Source organism: Magallana gigas, chromosome 8 (assembly GCF_963853765.1).
Source record: "Magallana gigas chromosome 8, xbMagGiga1.1, whole genome shotgun sequence".
Lineage (NCBI taxonomy): Eukaryota > Metazoa > Mollusca > Bivalvia > Ostreida > Ostreidae > Magallana > Magallana gigas.
In genome coordinates, this window is record NC_088860.1 from 20,444,253 (window position 1) to 20,464,622 (window position 20,370).

The following is a 20,370-nucleotide window of genomic DNA, read 5'->3' on the forward strand; positions in this document are numbered from 1 at the left end:
ACAAAGTAAAAAAATTATGTATCGCTTGATAACGCAATTATTTTTTCGATCAGAGACAGTCTCAATGTGCCTTAAAAATTATTTCTTTACCTTGCTAAACTCGAAGAGGGTTAAAAATTACATTGGCATTTTGTCAAACTGTTTTCCTTTGTTTATAAATGACAAAATACATAGCACATCACATCTAACAGTTGACATGCGTTCATAAAGGTTGATGTTAAGAATGAACTTGTTCTAGGAACATACGCATCGGTCAACTAGCTACCACAGCCGTGAAGTAGGTTTATTCATGCGCGGATCCAGAAATTTTTTCCAAGGGGGGTCCGAAAGATAATTGTGTTTGCCAGGGGGGGTCCGAGGCATATTTTCGCGATAATTTTACTATGTAAATTTAATAAATTTTCATTTTCCAGGGGGGGTCGGGACCCCCCCAGACCCCCCTCTAGATCCGCGCATGTTATTTGAAGTTGAAGTGCGTAAAATGTATAAAATAATTACATGGGTTTCTTGGTGATTTTGGAATTTTGCATAATGCAATTTGTGTTTTTTATTTTCCCCAAGTGTTGACTACTAATTCCAATATCGAGTTTGATAATGTCTAGAAAATGATTTAAAATTGGGAAAATTTACATCTAATCATTATGAAGCATCCTCTAAAGGCGGCGTATTTTCTCCAATCAAAGCTGATACACATCTTGAACCCTAACGTAAAAAATCATCTAGCCAAACATTAATTGCATGCAAATTCGAAAAAAAAAATGTAGCATGTGGTATTCTATTCGAATTTGAAAAAGGATATGAAGTTGCTGTAGTTTGAGTAATTTTATTGACAGTTATACAGTCCGTTCATTATGGCATTACAAAGTGATTTTTAAAATAAACAAAACTAAAACATACAAACACTAATAAAAGAAATGTTTTCATCTTTAAAATGTAAAATGTATTTTCCTAAATAAAATACCTATAACATTTCTAAACTTAGCTTATCTGGTTTTCATATATGGAATTTTCTTATACAATCATTTCACAAAAGGAATTTACACTAGAAAACGTTTCAGATAGTTTGTTAAAGTAAATTATTAAACACTATTTACCATAAAAAGACTTTGATTGATATAACATATTAGTATAACAAGGAATTTATGTTTTGAAACATACAAAAAGCGTAAATAAGGTAAGGCAATAAAGATGTATGCACAAAATGTGTTTTGATAAAATGATGTAGGATTTATACCATTTTGAGTAAGGTACATAGTAATTAACATTATACAAACGAAGATTAATTAATCGTAGAGATAAGATAAGAATTAACAAAAAAGCAATATTTTTTGGGCAATGGACCAATACAAAAAGAAACAGGATAAAAATGTGAAAAGAAGCGATAAAACCTGTGGATTGGAAGTAAACATGTCATTTCTTCTATACTTGAAATGGTCCGGTATTAGGTTTACTGCATAAACAAAATCAATGCAATGACAGTAAGACCTATCCAACTGGTATATGTATTTGCACCATTAGAAGCGCACTTCGTAGCTGATTCTGCTGCCTTATTTTTTGTTTCCAAAATCCATTGGTTTACATTCTTTTCAAGGATATGTAGAGGAAGGTATCCGGCTTTTAGAACAGTAGCATGGAATTCTCTGATATCAAATTTTGAACCTTAAAGAGAAATAAAAATAAAATTACGTACTATTATTTCTGTACACTATTTTCACAATCAATGTTTATGTTGAGATAAAACAATTCAATTTTTTTTTAATAGTAAAGATACAAACACATGTATTTGAACCGTAAGTCATTATTCTAATCATCAATGTTAACATGGAGTTAAATGCAGTTTAATGTTAGTTAATAACGTTAAATATTGACACATGTATTTTTTTTGCTGAAATAAATATATGAAAATGACGCCGAGTTCCAACATTACTGACAAACATTATGAAGGTATAGTGATGTAAAAATAACCTAATTTATCCTCCGCCTTTTTACGTAGTTCTTTTATTTTCAATTCACCGATCTTGTATGCACACGCTTGACCCGGCCAAGTTATATACCGGTCAATTTCGATGGCAATCATTTCCTCACTAAATGCAGTATAGTTCAGCATATATTCTATAGCCTTTTCTCTTGTCCAGCTTAATTAAAAAAGAAAAGATCCTTCACTCACTATTAGACATGTTAAAGTCTGATAACATAATCATATGTACCAATCTGATTTTTAAAAACTTTTCAATACATCAAGTTAGTTAAGCTTCATATACATTACACTCACTTATAGTAATGCAAGCCAGTATCAACCACTAAACGACAGGCTCTAAATATTTCAAATCCATATCTTCCCATTCTGAAATGAATTAAAGGCTCTCAAAAACTTATGAATGATTTGAACGCTGATGTAGACTTTTAACTATATATTCAAAATTTAAATTGTACTCACAAATCATAATCCGTCTTGTACAGTTTCATTTCTTCTCCTAAATACTCTGCATATAATCCCCAGCCCTGAGAAAAAAAAGGTGAAATGAACATTTTATTCTCTCATTAATATGCTGAGCATGAGATGGAAGCGTATTAGTGCCACATTGATACTTTAAAAATTTTTTCACACTTAAAATTTAAAATTCAAGATTAATTTGTAAGTTTGTAAAAGTGTATACTCTACACATTAAAATGTGAATTGTATACATTAAAGAGAGAACGTTACAGATTTGTGTGTAATTTCTGGAAATTAAAGTTTAAAAATTACATATTTAAATGTAAGACTCACAGATTAAAGAGTAACTCTAACAGATTAAAGGTGAATTTTATACATTAAGTGTAAACTTTTTAAATTAATGGCAATAGTAAATATTAATAGTACATATGACAGAATAATGATTGTGTAATTTTACAGTTTAAAGTTCGGAAAGCAAAAAGTAAAAAAATATATGTATATGTCCCACTAATACGCTCCCGTATCATATATGGTGCTGGTATGATTTGCAATAAGAGAAAAAAATCTTGTATTTAATGCTACATTGTATTACTGATGATAAATATTTGTTTTTAAGTTAGTCAATCATTATGAATTCAGCATGTAGTAAATTACTATTACAAAAACCCCCCTGATATATATATATATATATATATATATATATATATATATATATATATATATATATATATATATATATATATATGTATATATATATATATATATGTATATATATATATATATATATATATATATATATATATATATATATATATATATATATATATATATATATATATATATATATATATATATATATATATATATATAAAACATACCGTTTGTAAAAGGAATGTGAAAGTATTGCACATATATATTTTTCTTTGCAGATACGTATTAAATACTTGACATATTTAAGCATGTATATTTAATTTATTGCTTCAGGAAAAAAGGTTTTAATATTAAAAACATATTTTTGGTGAGTACCCACTTATAAATACAAACTAAGACATGAATTATCTACATGGATACTATGATCATTTGATGAATTACATTTGTAAAGTTAAAATATATATCCTGAAATAGTTACTGTATCAATTTTTATTCTCCTCATGGCAAACACTATATAGAAATCACTTGTTAGCAGTGTCTTATTGGAAAAAAGTTGCATCGTGCCTCTATCGTTTACATGTTTTAAAGTAAGTATTACATATATAGCACAGCATGTTGTATTTTCTAACAAAATATATTGTGTATTTGAGTTATGTATACAAGTTTGTGCAAAGTTTATATGTGTGAGTAGTAAGTGCAAAGCATGAATCAAGAATTTGATTGTCTGTATGAAAAACGTTGATAATTACAGCATTATGATTTTTTTCCCGGTTGATAGAATTTCAAGAAAATAGAATGAATACTAGACGCGATCTCTTTGCAAACAATTAGAGGTCTTGATGCACGTTAAAAAAGGCTATTGTGATAGTTGTTCTATTCTAGACTATCATTTCTTAATAATTCTTAAAATTCCAGTTAACTATGTTGGAAAAAAAGGCACTATTTTTTAGATTTTATTTGGATTTTTGATAAAACCAAAGCATAGATTAGTAAAATCCACCATTTTGAAATAAACTCATAAAGCAAAACATAAGTAGAAAAAACATTCGGCATTCGGGCAGTAAACCCAAGTCAAGTTGGCACAAGTCCACCAATTGTCCAGAACTCGCCACGGGAACACTCGCTTAACGAATTTAAGGCCCAAATCCCGAAACCCCAAAACACTGTTCCGGATAATTATTCCAGTGCCAAGGTGACATTTTTGCACCCGCTTAAGCTGCATATATCGAAAAATTCAAATATGCCATATGATAGACCATTGTAGGAATTTCAATAACGATAGGATTTGATAAAATTCGATAGGAAAACTTAATATCCTTGTCTGAATCAAATTCCTACAGGAAATACCATTCTCCTATAGGAAAATTAATTCCTTTAGGACTTTTAAAAAATCCTATAGGATTGTCAATATTTTCTGTAGGAGAATCAATTTTCCTATGGGAATTATCTTTTTCCGATAGGATATTAATTTTTAAAGGTAAATATCTCACCTGCCAGGTGCCACACACTAAAAACAAACGTGGTTGTATACTCTCTATCATATGGTATGCATGGATTTTTCCGAAACTGCATCTTAAGCGGGTGCAAAAATGCCACCTTGGCACTGGCATAATTATCTGGCACAGTGATATATATATATATATATATATATATATATATATATATATATATATATATATATATATATATATATATATATATATATATATATATATATATATATATATATATATATATATATATATATATATATATATATATATATGTCACATTGTAAATTTAAAGAAAAACTCCAACATAATTTCCAACATAACATTTTCTTTCTCTAATTCCAATCCTTTGTTACTTAAAACATTTACTTCAAATCCCCCATCGGCTGGAGACAGAGCTAAAGAGTGTAGGTGTTGTATGTTTTGTCGAAGATCAGTGTCATTCCTTCCATCAAACATCAAAGAGTCACCGGTCTGAGAGTGTTAAAATTCCTTAAATGTGTAAATTGAATGTTTGAGTGAAATATGCGCGTTGTGTGAAAGCGTCAGTTAGAGTTCCGCCGTGGAGATTCCCGGATGTGATTAAGGTGTAATGGACTTTCTGTTATTAAAGTAATAATTCAGTATTTTATCCCTGGACAGTTCCGAGTAACAAAACTAGTGTGAACAGTACGGGTGCTTATTGTAAGAAAGAGAGGGAACATTCACTACATCTGTTTTTGAATAGGCCATTCCTGGAAATACAACACTTCAACTTTATTTTTGTGTTCGTTTTTATATTACGCTAAAGTGTGGTTGTGACATATATTCTGCATTCGTAAAAGCGTCGCTGTACCCTGTTGAAAGATAATACAAAAATGTTGAAATTTTTAAGGTTTTTCTAGCTGGAGACGAATGGAAGTATCACGGGACGTTCGAATTTGTAAAGGGCTCTGCGGGTACAGACTACCTATTATCGCTGAAAATTTGAAAGGTCTATATTTTTCACTTTTTTAAAAAAATCGTGTACAAGCAAAATATTGAATAATCTAAAACATTTTTCGGCCGAAAGTGACGACCAAATATAACGTGTATTTTTCTTACAAATTTTGTTAAAGGGGCATGGTTACGATATTGGTCAAAAATTATTTTTCCGGTTTTAATTTTTACAATGCTTCAGAAAGGCATTTTTAATAGGCAACCGAAATTTGAGTCTCGTTTGTTGAGTTATAAGTGAGTTACAGAGCTTGAAATTCTTCGCTATGTAAACGAAGCGTTTGTTTATATTTTGAATGTTGAAGTAAAAATTCCAGTTTTAAACCTAAAACGAATGTGTTAAACGTTAGGAACTGCTTATATATGCCTAAATAAATAAAAAGATAGACAACTAAGTTGGAAAAAGGGTTTTTACTGGTATTTTGAACCTATGTAAACAAAAAAACAGGGCACGAGCCTTGTTTACATGACAGAGAATTGTGAGCCACGTATCTTGCTTATAACTCTACGAATGACTCTCAAATTTTTTTTTTTTTTTTTTTTTTTTTTTTAATTCAAACTTTCAGGTACAAGTTATTTACATCTTCTTATATGTTTAGTTTACAGTGCATACACATCACATATTCACTTCATTTGAGATTTAGAATATAAGTATAATATAAACACAGTCACATAAAAAAGCATACGTACAGACAGGTGTATACACCGACAGACAGACATATGTATGCACAAACAATCTTGAAAAATTGCTTTTATCACCCATGAAAGTTGGAGTATTTTTAGTTATGAGGTGGGGGGGGGGGGGTGAAAGAGGGTGGAGAAAGAGAGGGGAACACTATCTATCAAAAACATATGCAAGAGAATACATAAAAGTAGACTTATATTTTTTTGTTAATATTTGCTTACAATTTCCTTGCAGCTATTATAAACACATTTTATAACAAATCGCAAATAGTTTGCCAATACTTTTCATACTCAGCAAATTTACAATTCTTCAACAACAGAAGTTTCTCAATATGTATTCTATCAGTGACTGTTTGTTTTAACATGAGCGTCGAGAGGTTTGGGACATTCTTATACTTACTGGCAAAAATAAATTGTTTTACTGTAAGAATCAATATGTTTTGAAGTCTATACATATTTCTGTTTTTGAATTTACCAAAAAGTATAGTTTTTTTTATCAAATGTCATTAAAAAATTAAACTTGCTTCTTAACCATTCTTCAAAGTAGAGCCATATTTCTTTGACATGAAAACAGTCCACAAATAAATGTTCTATAGTTTCTTTATCTTGATTACAGAAAGAGCAGGCTGGTGAATCAATTATATTGAGTTTGAAAAGGTACTCATTTGTTGGCAAAATTCTATGTAAAATCTGGAATTGCAACCATTGAAATTTGGATTCTTTCGAGGTTTTAAATGGGAGTTCAAAAATATTATTCCATTCTATTTCTGTAAAAGCAAATCCACTTTCTGTCCACTTCTTTACTGAACGAACTGACTCTTTTTTGTTATCGATGAGTACATAATACATATCCTTACATCCTTTGCTTTGTTTGTAAAAAATACTGAGAGAATTTGGAATAAATGGTCCATATTCTACCTTATTATTATTTAAGGCTTTTAATCTTTCAAAAACTGCTCCTTTCAGACTCCTATATTCTAGAAAATTGGTCTTAACATTTGAGTTTTCAAGAGTTTCAAGGCTTACAAAATTGCCTTCTTCTGTCATCAAATCTTTAATAAATTTATAACCACAGTTGAAATAATTCTTAATAAAAATTGATGAGTTATTAATTTTAATATTAGGATTAAACCATATATGTTCATTAAGTACTTTTATGTCATTTTGGCTATAGGACATAACAATTTTAACCCAATCTAATAAAACTTCTTTCCAAAACTTGTTACTTATCTTATTGCTAATATTGGTAATAAAGTCTGAACCTTTTCCCCATAGGGTTTCTATTTTTAATCCTAATTCTGATTCAAAAAGTTTTACCCACTTTGTATTAGAGTGGATAAGTTTTCTTATCCATGTAGATTTCAATGCACAAACAAATTCCATATAGTCTATCATTTTTAATCCCCCATATCTATAATCTTGAATTATAATGTTTTTCTTTACCTTATGGACCTTGCCTCCCCATAAAAAAATGTAAATTTCTTTCTCAAACTGTTGAAGGTATTCTACACTAGGTTTTGGTATAGTTAGGATTAAGTGGTTAAGTTTTGGTATTATCAGAGTTTTAATCACAGTCAATCTTCCAACTGTTGTAAGATTTCTTAATTTCCATTGCTTTATCAAACGGGTTACTTCCAAAAATTTTGATGGGTAATTTAGTTCTACCATTTCATTCAAATTAACAGAAAATTTAACACCGAGTAGATCAAAAGTGGGATTGTTCCAGTCAAGCTTCCATCGCGAGTGGTGAAAAACTTCTTTTGAAAATTTTTTACTTCCGATCCATACCATTTTAGTTTTGGAGAAATTAATTTTTAGACCAGATATGCATGCAAAATAATCAAGTTCTCTTAAAATACCATCCATGGACTGAGGTGATCCATCAAATATTATTGAAGTGTCGTCAGCATATTGCGAAAGTTTGTATTCTACACCATCAATTTCAATTCCACGGATTTCTTTATTATTTCGAATCAAAATCCCTAGAACCTCAGCACATAGCAGAAAAAGATATGGGGAAATTGGGTCACCCTGTCTACATCCTCTTTGAGGAAAAAAATAATCAGAGGCAATTCCATTTTGTATAACACAAGATTTAATATCACTATAAAAAGTTTGGATCCAGTTTTTGATTGAAATCCCAAAATTAAAGAAATCCAGTGTTTGGTATATGAATTTCCAAGAGATAGTATCAAAAGCTTTTTCAAAATCGATTAACATTAGAAGGCCAGGGATCTGATTTTGTTCAGTATATTGCATTATATCATATATCATTCTAATATTTTCTCCAATAAATCTACCTTTTAAAAACCCAGTTTGGTCTTCATTAATTAATTTATATAATACAGTTTTTATTCTATTAGCAATGCAACCTGAAGCAATTTTATATAATACATTAAGAAGACTAATTGGGCGCCAGTTTTTTAAGAACTGTTTTGGTTTTCCTGCCTTTGGTAAACATGTTATTACACCTAGTTTATTTGATTCTGTAAAGTGTCCTAACTCGTAAGTATTGTTTATGGCTCTTGTTATAAAGCTGCCTAAGTCGTTCCAAAAGAATTTAAAAAATTCGCTTGTAAACCCATCAGGCCCTGGGCTTTTATCGTTTTTCATATTCTTCAAAAAGTTATAGACTTCCAATTTATTTAATGGGCCTTCAAGAAGATCAGATTCTTGTTTATTTAATTTGGGAATGTCATACAACTTTAATTTTTCGTAAATGTTTTCAGAGTCTATAGTTTCCCTCTTCTGATAAAGGTTATCGTAGAACATTCTTAATTCATTTAGTATTTCAAATTGATTAAAAACAGTGGAGCCATCTTCTTTTTCAACTTTTGGTATAATTTTGCTCGAAAAATTTCTCCATTCAAGGCTAATGAAATATTTTGATGGCTTTTCACCTTCCTCTATCTACTTTACTTTTGATCTAATACATTGACCTTGCAATCTGTTTTTTCTAATAAGTTCTAATTCTGTTTGTTTATTTGATAATTCATCTTTTGTTTCTACTGTAAAATTCTGTTCAAGAAGTAAAATCTCTTGTTCTAATTGTTTTTCTCGTTCTGTTGTTTTCTTTTTCTTATAAGTTGAATAGGATATTGATTTTCCTCTAATTTCCATTAGTAATGTGTCTAGGAATGATTGGTCACTTATAATAAATTGTATATTATCATCTATTGTTTCAATATTTTCTAAATTGTAAACTGGGCAGGCATACTGCTGTTTTACATTTTTTATTTTTTCTTTGATTAGATATACATATTCTTTGTCTTTAAGAAGAGAGTTGTTAAATTTCCAAAAACCCTTTCCTTTAAGAAATTCATTTGTTCTTACATACAAGACAACTGGGCAATGGTCAGAGCGGTAACTGTTTTCATATTTTACATAGAGAGATAAGTTAAGTAAAGATTCTGATATAAGAAAGAAATCAAGTCTAGCCTGTTTAATTGGGTTTTTTTTCCTCCAAGTGAATTTTTTTTAGAGTTGGATTATGCTCGCGATATACATCTTTCAGAGTAAGTGTTTCCATAATTTTTAAGACTTCGAGTCTTGCTTTGGGATTATTTAAGTTCTTATAGTTCATGGAGTCTAAGTCCTTATCAAAAACTAAATTAAAATCACCACCAATAACTATATGCTGGTTAGAGTAAATATCTTGAATCTTATTAAGGACGTTTATGTAAAAGGCTGGTGAGTCCGAATTTGGTCCATATATATTCATTAATAAAAATGGAAGACTTTCTATGGTAACATCTAATAAAAGAAAATTACCATCACTATCTTTATGTTCATTGAGTATTGTTATATCACAGTTATTATTGATTAGTATAGCTACTCCTCTAGAATTTGATTTATATGAGTTAAAGTAGGCTTTATAACCCCATAGTCCCTTTATCAAGCTTTCTTCCTTTTCAACAAAGTGAGTGTCTTGAAGAAAGTATATATTATAATTTTTTGATTTTAAGACTTTAAAAATGTCCCTCCTTTTATTGATATTTGATCATAATAAATACATTTCTAAAGCATTGTAAATAATAAAAACATAAAAATAGAATTTGACCAAAATCGTGACCATGCCCCTTTAAGAGTAAGATTTAAAAAAAAAATCAACTGAAGCGTTTTTGGAAAAACGTTTATAAAAAATAAATAAAAACAACAGGGGAAAAGAAACAAAGCAATAACATTAAATTATTCCGTTGAAACGGGAGACCTTCATAATAATAACAATAATGGAGAAAACGAAGGAGAGCAATAACAGAAATATATTCTTTTTGAGACGGAAGACCTTAATAATAGAAAAAAAATGGAATATTGACGAGTGATTACAACGGGGAAATACATGGATAAAAAGACTGGATAACAAAGGAAATTAATTAAATACACTTTTATAGCAAGTGCGGTGCATTGCATCGAATAAAATAGCACAAGAGAGTTTTTTAACAGTTAACGCGATCTGAAGGCTTTTTATGTATCTATCAGATTATTGTCTAATAAGCATAGAGGTATTGAAAGTCAATTCTTTTAAAAAAAAAAGAATGGTGGTTTAAAGAAATACCATATACAGTTTATATTATTGCTACATGCTCATTACCTTACCTCCACATACGAAGTATAGAACGCGGCTTCCATAGGAACATTGAATAGATATCCAGTCATGTATTTTCTAAAATTGGGATTTTTGACAGTCGACGCAGCACTAATCTGAAATGTTAAACAATTCAAGTCAGCCTTACTTAATTAAACTAGTAAGTAGTATAATATAAAGGCAGAAATGGTGGCTGAAAATATTCATTATCAATGATATACCTCTTGATTAATAAGCTATATACTTTCCTAGCAAGAAAATATGCAAATTTGATTCTTTCATATTTGAATAAATATATTGAATTTCATAATCCAGTGTTTCCAACCTGTTTTACTCAAGAGGTGGCGAGTGATCTTTCCTTTCCTCTATACAGATACATGAAGGTTGTTCGATACGTAATGGGCATTGAACGGTATCTCAAAAGCATTTAATTCAAATATTGAAATGAACATTACATCCTTTTAAAGTATTCTCCACGGTTTGATTTACATAATTTCAACCCCTGAAGTCATTTCTGAAATGCGTCACATAAATGATTTAATCTAGGTTGATCTGGAAGATACGAAATGATGGCTGAGCAGAAGAATTGTCGGGACTTGGAACGGCGACCAGATAAATGGAAAAAGAAAAAAGTCACGTGAACTATATTTGTAGAGTATGGTGAGTGTGGCAAGGGGGTGACCCTCTCCATACCAAAAAATTGCTTCACAGGCTCAGATGTACATGTATGTGATGGGGCATCACCATGAAGCAGACGAACCGGCCTAAATCCTGACACGATAGTGTTTCTTGAGCTTTTCTTTTATCACAATTTGGTATTACCGATCGGTAAGACTTTTCCTATTTCCACTGGAATGCGTACAGCTACACCACCGTATGAGAACAATATACAATAAAACTTCTATCGCGTTTAGGTAGCCATTTTTCTTACTGGTTCGAAATAGTGAAGTAGAGTTTCATCACCAGTAGCAATATTCGAAAATCGTCTTTGATTGAACTTAAGAAACATTTTTAGCAATTGCTTAGCGGTAGTATTTGAATCCGTTTTTTGTCATCTGTCATTATATTCAGTATATATCTAGCAGAAATCTTCCAACATTAGGAACCCGAGATCACGATATGCCTTGCCTGTTACATGAACAGGTCGGACAGATTTTATTGCATCTTTGACGGACTGTGTGCCAGTCAGAAATTTCTTTCCCTACCTACAAACACCTTCATGTATCTTATCAAACCCAGAAGCTTCTTCCAATTCAGTGAGGATTTGCATTACCGAATGACCGAGTTTTGTGCAGACTTTTATATAGGCATTAATTTATTCATTATTCTCAATTCGTTTATTATTTATTTTTACGACAGTGGTCAACTACTGGCTCTATTGAAATTACTATGAGATAAAAAAAAACTATGCAATGGTGAAGGTTTGTGTTTATTCAATTTGAAAGGTATGGAATAAAGCTATTCAAGAGTGTTATCGTAGAGATAGTTCAACGCGTCATTGCTACAATACATATTACATATTGAACAGCTCTCGTAAATTATCTAACGATTGAAAATATAGGTAGTTTTGAAACATTTTCAAAACAAAAACACATTATTCTTTACGATGATATTTTCTTAAGAGTAAATAACATTATCAAAAGTGAATTTAAAAAAGTTATGATTTTATGTCAAGCAGAAAATTGTACCTGTAAATGATGACCAGGAAGTGTTTCATGAAGAAGTAGAGCCATAAAGTTAATTTTTACGCTGTAAAATACAGGAAAATAAAGTTTATCAATGTCACAAATAGTAAACTGGCTACTGCCGCTCTATCTGTCTTTCAAGTTTATCGATTCTTTTTCTCTCCAAACAAAACTAACAAAATTAGAATCAAAATAGATTTCATTAATTCGCAACAGTAACATATTGTCGCTATTTGGTTAGAAGTTAACAAACACACGTTTACTGTGTGACATTAAACTGTACAAAATACTGTTATTTAGTGCACTCACGATTGGTTTGGACGATGGACGTTCACTTGAAAAACTCCCGGTCGAGAGCCATCTGGTGGTCCCGCTATGTACTGACCGGAAACGCCATCTATAGGGTTTGGTTCAACACTTTTAATACAAAATCATAAAAGAATATTGACAAAGATAACGATTTAATATTTCCAAACCATCTAAGCACTTCTTTATTTAAAAAAACACATGTTTTCTTTCAAAAATCTGTTCTGGCTGGTGTATGAAATGTGCGAATACTTACTCGATAGGCAAATTTGGTAGGTCTTTAAAATATGCTGATAACTTTGGTTCAATTTCATTCTTAATAGCGCTTTTGTACCACTGAACTATTTCTTCCTGTAGTGCGAAACATTAATATGAATTAGTCAGTTTAATTTGAAAGTTTGTAATTATCAGAATGATGTTTTTATAAGTTAATGTATTAAATAGATGTATCTTACACCAGTTTGCAAATAAAAAGAAGGATTTCTCCTGATGTTATCAAAAAACTCTTTCACGGATCCCTGATGGTTGAGTTTTGCCATAACCTTAGAAACAAATAAAATGTTTTAAGAATGAAATTGACACCAAATTACTTTAACTATTAATGACCATAAATTATTTTGGTCCTCTGCTATATGAAAAAAGATATAAAAAGTTGAGATAAACTGGTTTTACTGAATTTGGAATACGTACGTTAACAATGTCTTTTTTCTAACAACAATAAAGGTCAAACTTGAACATGATGACAATAGAATAGATTTGATTTTTCACATCGGTTATTTGAGCTATAATAACACTGCTCGGTCTCTGGCGATGTTCCATCGATATCGTTATACCGGAATTCTATTTTTGTAACCATGTTTTTAAACAAACTTGTTATTTACAAGGCTATTAAAAGAATATTTTAAATCCAACTCAATTTAACCGTTAAGACAACTTACTTTTTTCATTTCCGATGAGATTCTTTCTACTTCCTGTAGACCTTTGTTGTGGACTTCTTCAGGTGTGATATCCAATGAAAGATGCCATTGCAGACAGGCTCTGTAAAATGCTGCTCCATTATCCCAGCTACTTACTCCGAATCCAGTTCTTAGATGATTATAGTAAACCTAAGACGGAAAAGGTATATCTTGAACATTAAGTCCCTCATATTTTGACTAAATGCGAAAAAAATATCATGACAGAATATACGTTAACGGCATGAAAGAAATGAGAAAATGCCATACGTTTTCAAGATACCACTTTAAGTCTGATAATTTCCTGATGATCTTCTCAACAGCTGATTTTGCCCTTTCTCGAAACTCTGTTCTAAAATCAAATCTTATAAAATGAATTTTTAATTTTTTATTGATTGTTATTATATCAGATTACACATGTAGACATGTGACAAGGGTATTAAAATACAAATTTTGAACTTTATAATCATGTTGTTTATATAAAATTCATAAAGTGACGTTGTCTCAGGGATATGACATATAGTTTTTACTGTTTATTTGCATATTCACTAAAAGTAGGAATTTGAAATCTAATCATAGCAAAGTGTCTATATTTCAATTATATCCCAACGTTAAGTATATTAGGATTTTATCTAAATTTCAATCAAGAGTAAAGTAATGTGATTACCGTAAAATAATACACTAAAGGAAACTGTACATTGTTAGAGGATAAATCATCACGACAAATAATAAAAGAAAAGAGGAAACCTAATATAGAGACAAATGTGGTGCTTTGAACATCCACGAATCACTGTTGATAATATACTTTAATTTATTTTGGGATCTTCAGTATTTTGATTTACAATACATTGAAAAATAGTTAACATGTGTACGCTAAAAGGAAAACAAATTAAGCAATAAAACACTACACAACAAAAGTGTTGTACAATGCATAATCCGTCTTTAGAGAGAGAGAGAGAGAGAGAGAGAGAGAGAGAGAGAGAGAGAGAGAGAGATCCGTTCTTTTTTTGATGATAGATATGTAATTATGTACTTACTTTTTGGAATCGGTAATAGTCTGTAATTTTGACAACTGGTCCAACAATGGCTTGTAATATGGAAAGGTTGTTGTATTGTAGCTAGTCAATAACTTTTCAAGTTGTCCAGGAACTTTGTTCTGTAACAGGGCAGTGTGTCGTGACCAAATCGTTATTTTCAACAGTAGTGTCTAATATGAGATAATTTCCACTATCGTCTTTATCTATGTTATGTACTTTACATTCAAATTGTTATTTAAAACCTCTAGAGTTTGTTCAAAATGAGTTAAAGAAAGATTTAGTTCCCCATTGAGATTGTATCAACATTCCATCTTTTTCACTAAAATGTGTTTTGCAAAAAATGAATATTCTGGATTTTCATTTTAAGACTTCTGAAAACATCTTTCCTCTTATGGAAGTCATTAAGTCCTTGGCAGCTTACTAATAGTATATTTTACTTATTTTTTCCAGTCCTTAATTACAATGTACATATACTACGTACCACTGACACTCTATGATAAGTGTGGCCCTTCTCTATTGATTTATTAAATCGCCCTATCATATCGTCTATCTGATGAAAAAAAGACAACCACAGAGGAACAATGACTTCTAAATTCAAAAACACACAAAAGTTAACAGAGCAATCAATATTTTATGAAAAGATTCAATAGTAGCTTTTATTACTGGCCTACTTAATTTACTCTGCGACAGATATAAAGTATATTAAAAAATTAAGGTATCATTTTGGATGTGTATCGGGGGTATGAATACGGATTGGCATGGTCATGAGATCAAATCCAATAAAGTCCGTACTTGCATCCAAAAATGATACCTTATTTCTCAGATTTCCGTTTGTTGCAAATTATGACGATAACACTGTTCCATACTTTCTTTTCTGTGATGATTTAGAAATCCCCAAGACGTAACAGAAAACAGATGAACAATGTTGCAAGTATTTGATTATCATAAGGAATGAATATAACACTACTTGTGAAAAGACAACACTTTTTATATTTTAATAAAATGAAACATTAAAGAAAATTTACTTGTACAATTGAAAACAAAAACAAAAGAAAAAGCTTGGCGGAAAATTACCATTTTCAGTCAAAGTCACAAAGAGGTTGGAAATTTGAAAATAAAGCAATTGAAAGCTGAATTTGAGTCTACTTAATCATTTCCAGAAAAAATCGAAGAATTAGATTCAAGAGCAAAATGATTTTCCTCGAACGTTATAGAGACAAGCTATTCTAATTTCTTTTACGGAACAAGACAGACAGAGATGTAGAAATAGTAAAATTTGACCGTGAATGTACTATACAAGAATTGTCTGTGATATTGTGATTGTGATTTTGATCGAGACTTGTTATAAAAGTAAACTATAACTGATTTTAATCATTTTGACAAATTGCGATTGCAATTTTCAAGAGCGCGTTGTTATGTCAATCCATAAATGTAATTGCGTGAATCTTAAGCCTTGATCAGTTATCTTCGCAATTAATGATTAATGATTATATATTTTTAAAAATAATGAATTAAAAAATGTAAAATACAGATTATTTTTTTTCTTAATGCCTAAATTATGTTTTCATTACAGAATTATGTGTGTTTTAACGTACGTCTGTTAGCTTTAGAATATAGAAAAAGTGGAAACCAAGATCACTCATGCTTTGACCGCTTCACCCAGGCTGATGTTATCCAGAAATAACAGCAGATTGCGCGAACAGTGTTATATGAAAGAAAACATTTGCAAGCTTTAATATTTTACTTTAAAAAAATATTTAATCTATGTGCATGGTTACTCCATGTAAAATCAATAAATATATGTACATGTACCTGTTGCAGAAAATTAAAATTCATTAGTATTTACCTGACCGGGATGTAATTCTAATCTTCTGATGTAGTTTTCATAGTCACCAACTGTATCAAAAGGTGTAATTTTGGGAAAGTATGTGGGGTCGATTTGTGGACCCTCCAGAAAGTTAACGGGGTTCAGGGCACTGTAACTAATCAATTAAAAAAAGTTTAAGTTAAGTTTGGAAATTTCTTCAGAGGTTTTTTAATCTGTTGTGTATTTTATGTGTATTTTGTGTATATTAGAAAGTTTTATCTTTATTCATCAAATTTTACTGTAGATTTCATGTGTATTCTTAATTCAACATCAAGCGTACGGAATTCACTTCAAATCTATGTTAAGATTTTATATTGAATTTCACTACTCATAAAAAGTAATCACACGCATCAAACACGAGGACACAAAAATGTCGAGTTGCATTCAAGTGTAGCCTTTCAGTTTGAACATCAATGTTAAACTTTCCAGTGACGTATTTTATCTATAAAAATCAAATCGAATGGAACACAGACGTTTTCTTTTAAGTTGAAGAAATTGATTGAAAATAATATTTACATAGACACGCATTCAATATCTAAATGTTTTAAAAAGTAAAAATTCGTATCATACTTACTCTTTCCAATTATTGCCTTCAACAATCATTGTCAGTGTATTATTGAAGATGTCATAATCTATCCTCTCTTTGGCATCAAGCTGGTTGTAATTAACTTGCTCTTTCAATCGAGTGAGTAAACCGAAACATTTGTTCTAAAAATAAGTATACTAACTTATATTATTGATGTAATTGTAATGCTTAAATGAAAAGACTTTTTGGAACACTTTTTTAATTTTTAAGGAAGTACAGAGGAATTTTACCTAAAGCACATAGCAAGAGAAAGGGCCTAGAGGGTTCCCCATTACTTTTTTATCCAGCAAATATTTTTTGTTTAATTTTCGTATCAAAAAAAGAGTTATTATGGATTTGGTGCACTCTTTTTTTTTGGGGGGGGGTGTTAAAAATGAGAAAGATTTTCATGATTTGCTTACTTTTTATTTTATTTCATTTTGTTATTATTATAATTATTTTTTTTTTTTGCTTATCAAGAAATTTTGGATCAGTCCCCCCTCCCATGTTCAGAAACTATGCTACGTGCCTAACGTTACACAAAAAACTTATTCAATGTAAAGTCTGATATAAGCCGAATTCCATCGCCTCTTATTCCTTTTGACATACATATTCCTCCACAAATCCAGAATAAGCATAGTTCTCCACTTGGTCGTTGTGCTTGTAGACACCAATAGTGGTGGCGTATTCCGGGGAGCGCTGAAGTCTCCATTCCCCGTATTCCTTCTGCAGAGCAGCGAGTTCAGAAGACAAACACGAACCTGTGATGAAAGTATAAGGATATGTCTTAATGTTACTGATACGATTGCTAATGGCATCAGATATAGTCCAACCTTATACCGTTTTTTGCATTTATTATCCTATTTTTATGACGTCACGTATAGACCAACCTTAATACTTTTGTTTTACTTTCATCACTATTAGTACTGAATTTACAACCTATTGACATTCCTGAAAATTGACTGACATCCCCTGACATCTTAAATATCTTCTGTATAATCACTCTACCTTACTGTAAATCCACTGTAATTTACTGTACAGAGTTAGAGCTACTGTACCCCACTATTAGGAAAAATGTATATTTTCACCTCCGTTGTACATGAATTACGGGCCCCGTAAACGAAAATTAAAAAAACATTTATATTTTCTGCAATTAATATATCATTATAGTGTCATAGCAAATAAAATGTTAAAATATCTCTCTCTCTCTCTCTCTCTCTCTCTCTCTCTCTCTCTCTCTCTCTCTCTCCCTCTCTCTCTCTCTCTCATATTCATAACTACCGAACTGGCGGTTTGCGGATTTCTTTTTTTTCGTTGTCAAGATTCTTTTTTTGAAGTTTACCCATCTTTCTCTACATGACTGAGCCCATTACAACCTCTCTCTTGTCAAATTTTTTCTTGCTAAGATTGATTATACCGTTTACTATGTCACTGATAAATTTATTGTTCAAATCATAATGCATACTGCAGTAGGCGTTATTACCGGTATAATATTATCCAAATATCCAGAAATCAACATACGAGCATGGAATTTGAGTGCTATCTACAAAATATGCTGTTTAATCATCAGGAATCCATGGATATGAGTACACAAAGAACGAGCATGGATATATTTTGTTGATTCTGAGTTAATTGACTGGTTTTTTTAGGTAGCTGGAGCAGAATTTACGACGCAAATGGAAATACCAGCCCGGTCATATTAATCTAGGTCTTGGCTGCCATAATTCTGTAATCTAGCTGGTTCCCCACGATTATAATGGAACGACAAGCACTTTATAAAACAAATTTATATCACCGTTTATATTTCTTTCATATGACCTATATAAATTTTTCTACCAGTGTCTACTCTGCTCTTTTTTTCCAATCAAAGGATAATATTAGCATGTGTTGAATTGAAAAGAGCATTTTATTACAAATGCCAATGTAAATGTAGCGCTATTGTCCGCTATCAAAATGTATGTTACATCTCTCACAATAAAAAATAAAACAACCAAAAATATATACACTGTACTAGAAAATTAATGATTTGTTATTTTCAGGGCAATTATCTGGATAAAAGTATCGTTATTTTGTGATCCACAGATTCAGTATCAATAAAAAAATCACATGAAACATCAATAAATATTAACGACTTGTTGATTTCTTTTTGTATGTAAATGTTGCAAACAACTGATTATCAAAGAAAATATCATACTGAAAATATCTAGAAAGATTTTATCTATGAAAATTATGGTACAGTGGAGTAGGTAGTGTGCTATTCAGTGACAGATATAGTGGCGTACAACAAAGCACTGTGAAGGTCAGTAGGACTGTACAGTGGCGTACATTAGACTGGCAAACATTTTATTTTCAATTTAAAAATTCATTATGAAAAACAAAATATTTTTATATTCATAAACTGATATTAAAAGCTGTGTGATATGAACATTCAGGTAAAGAAGATTTCAAAATTTCCCAAGAGAGAGAGAGAGAGAGAGAGAGAGAGAGAGAGAGAGAGAGAGAGAGAGAGAGAGAGAGAGAGAATCACAGCCCTTCACCATTTCGCCATTTTAACATTTTATTCATAGGAGTAAGTAAATGATTGGTAAAATAAAAAAAAAACAAATATAAATTAATTAAAACAACAGAACTAAAAAGACAAAATCTGACGTGTAACATATAAATGTGACTGAACATGTGTTGGCAGCAACAACCCAAGTAATAGCTATCTTGCAGTAATATCATCAAAACTTCTCTCTGAAAGGTTTGAAAACCTTCTTCACAAATCGGCCTCCATTGATTGATATACTGATATACAATCTTACCTTGTCGAATCAGAAACACAAGTCCAACCAAAGCGCACTTCCACCACCACTTCATTTTTGTAGGCGGATCTGATTTATTGCCTTTCTATAGTGTTAGTATGTCATGCTGCAGCAATAGTTGATAAAACTTGTTTCAAACACAGGTAGCTTTAAAATTTTAAAATTTGCGAGTTCATACAATAGCAGACGATTCGATAAACAGTGTCACTGATTATGTAATACAGACATATACCAAGGAGAGATGTGGAACACTTACATAAAACACTGAAACGTTCTACTTTCCCACTTGAACGGTGAGTGAACGGTATGCGCACGTTGAGCGCATGCTGAACAT

General features: G+C 30.8%; 1 protein-coding gene across 1 annotated transcript; it reads right to left on the reverse strand.

Annotated features, from left to right (window-relative positions):
- Positions 1 to 811: 811 nt before the first annotated feature.
- Positions 812 to 20,334, reverse strand: LOC105326099 (uncharacterized). The gene is made up of 17 exons (XM_034472466.2): positions 20,037 to 20,334; positions 17,842 to 17,993; positions 17,242 to 17,375; positions 16,647 to 16,782; positions 15,282 to 15,350; positions 14,801 to 14,919; positions 14,034 to 14,115; positions 13,749 to 13,916; positions 13,266 to 13,352; positions 13,067 to 13,161; positions 12,814 to 12,921; positions 12,508 to 12,568; positions 10,831 to 10,935; positions 2,438 to 2,502; positions 2,273 to 2,344; positions 1,966 to 2,135; positions 812 to 1,659 (listed from the first exon to the last, which is right to left on the reverse strand). The coding sequence occupies exons 1-17, from the start codon at positions 20,089 to 20,091 to the stop codon at positions 1,448 to 1,450; spliced, it is 1,890 nt and encodes a 629-aa protein (XP_034328357.2). The 5' UTR covers positions 20,092 to 20,334; the 3' UTR covers positions 812 to 1,447.
- Between the last annotated feature and the right edge of the window lie 36 nt (positions 20,335 to 20,370).

Excerpts from the sequence above, each read along its gene's own strand:
- LOC105326099 (XM_034472466.2), bottom strand. The coding sequence starts at position 20,091 with ATGAAGTGGTGGTGGAAGTGCGCTTTGGTTGGACTTGTGTTTCTGATT. Across the intron at positions 14,920-15,281 it reads CTTATCATAGAGTGTCAGTG|AACAAAGTTCCTGGACAACT; the intron begins GTACGTAGTATA and ends GCCCTGTTACAG. Across the intron at positions 1,660-1,965 it reads AAAGGCGGAGGATAAATTAG|GTTCAAAATTTGATATCAGA; the intron begins GTTATTTTTACA and ends TTTCTCTTTAAG.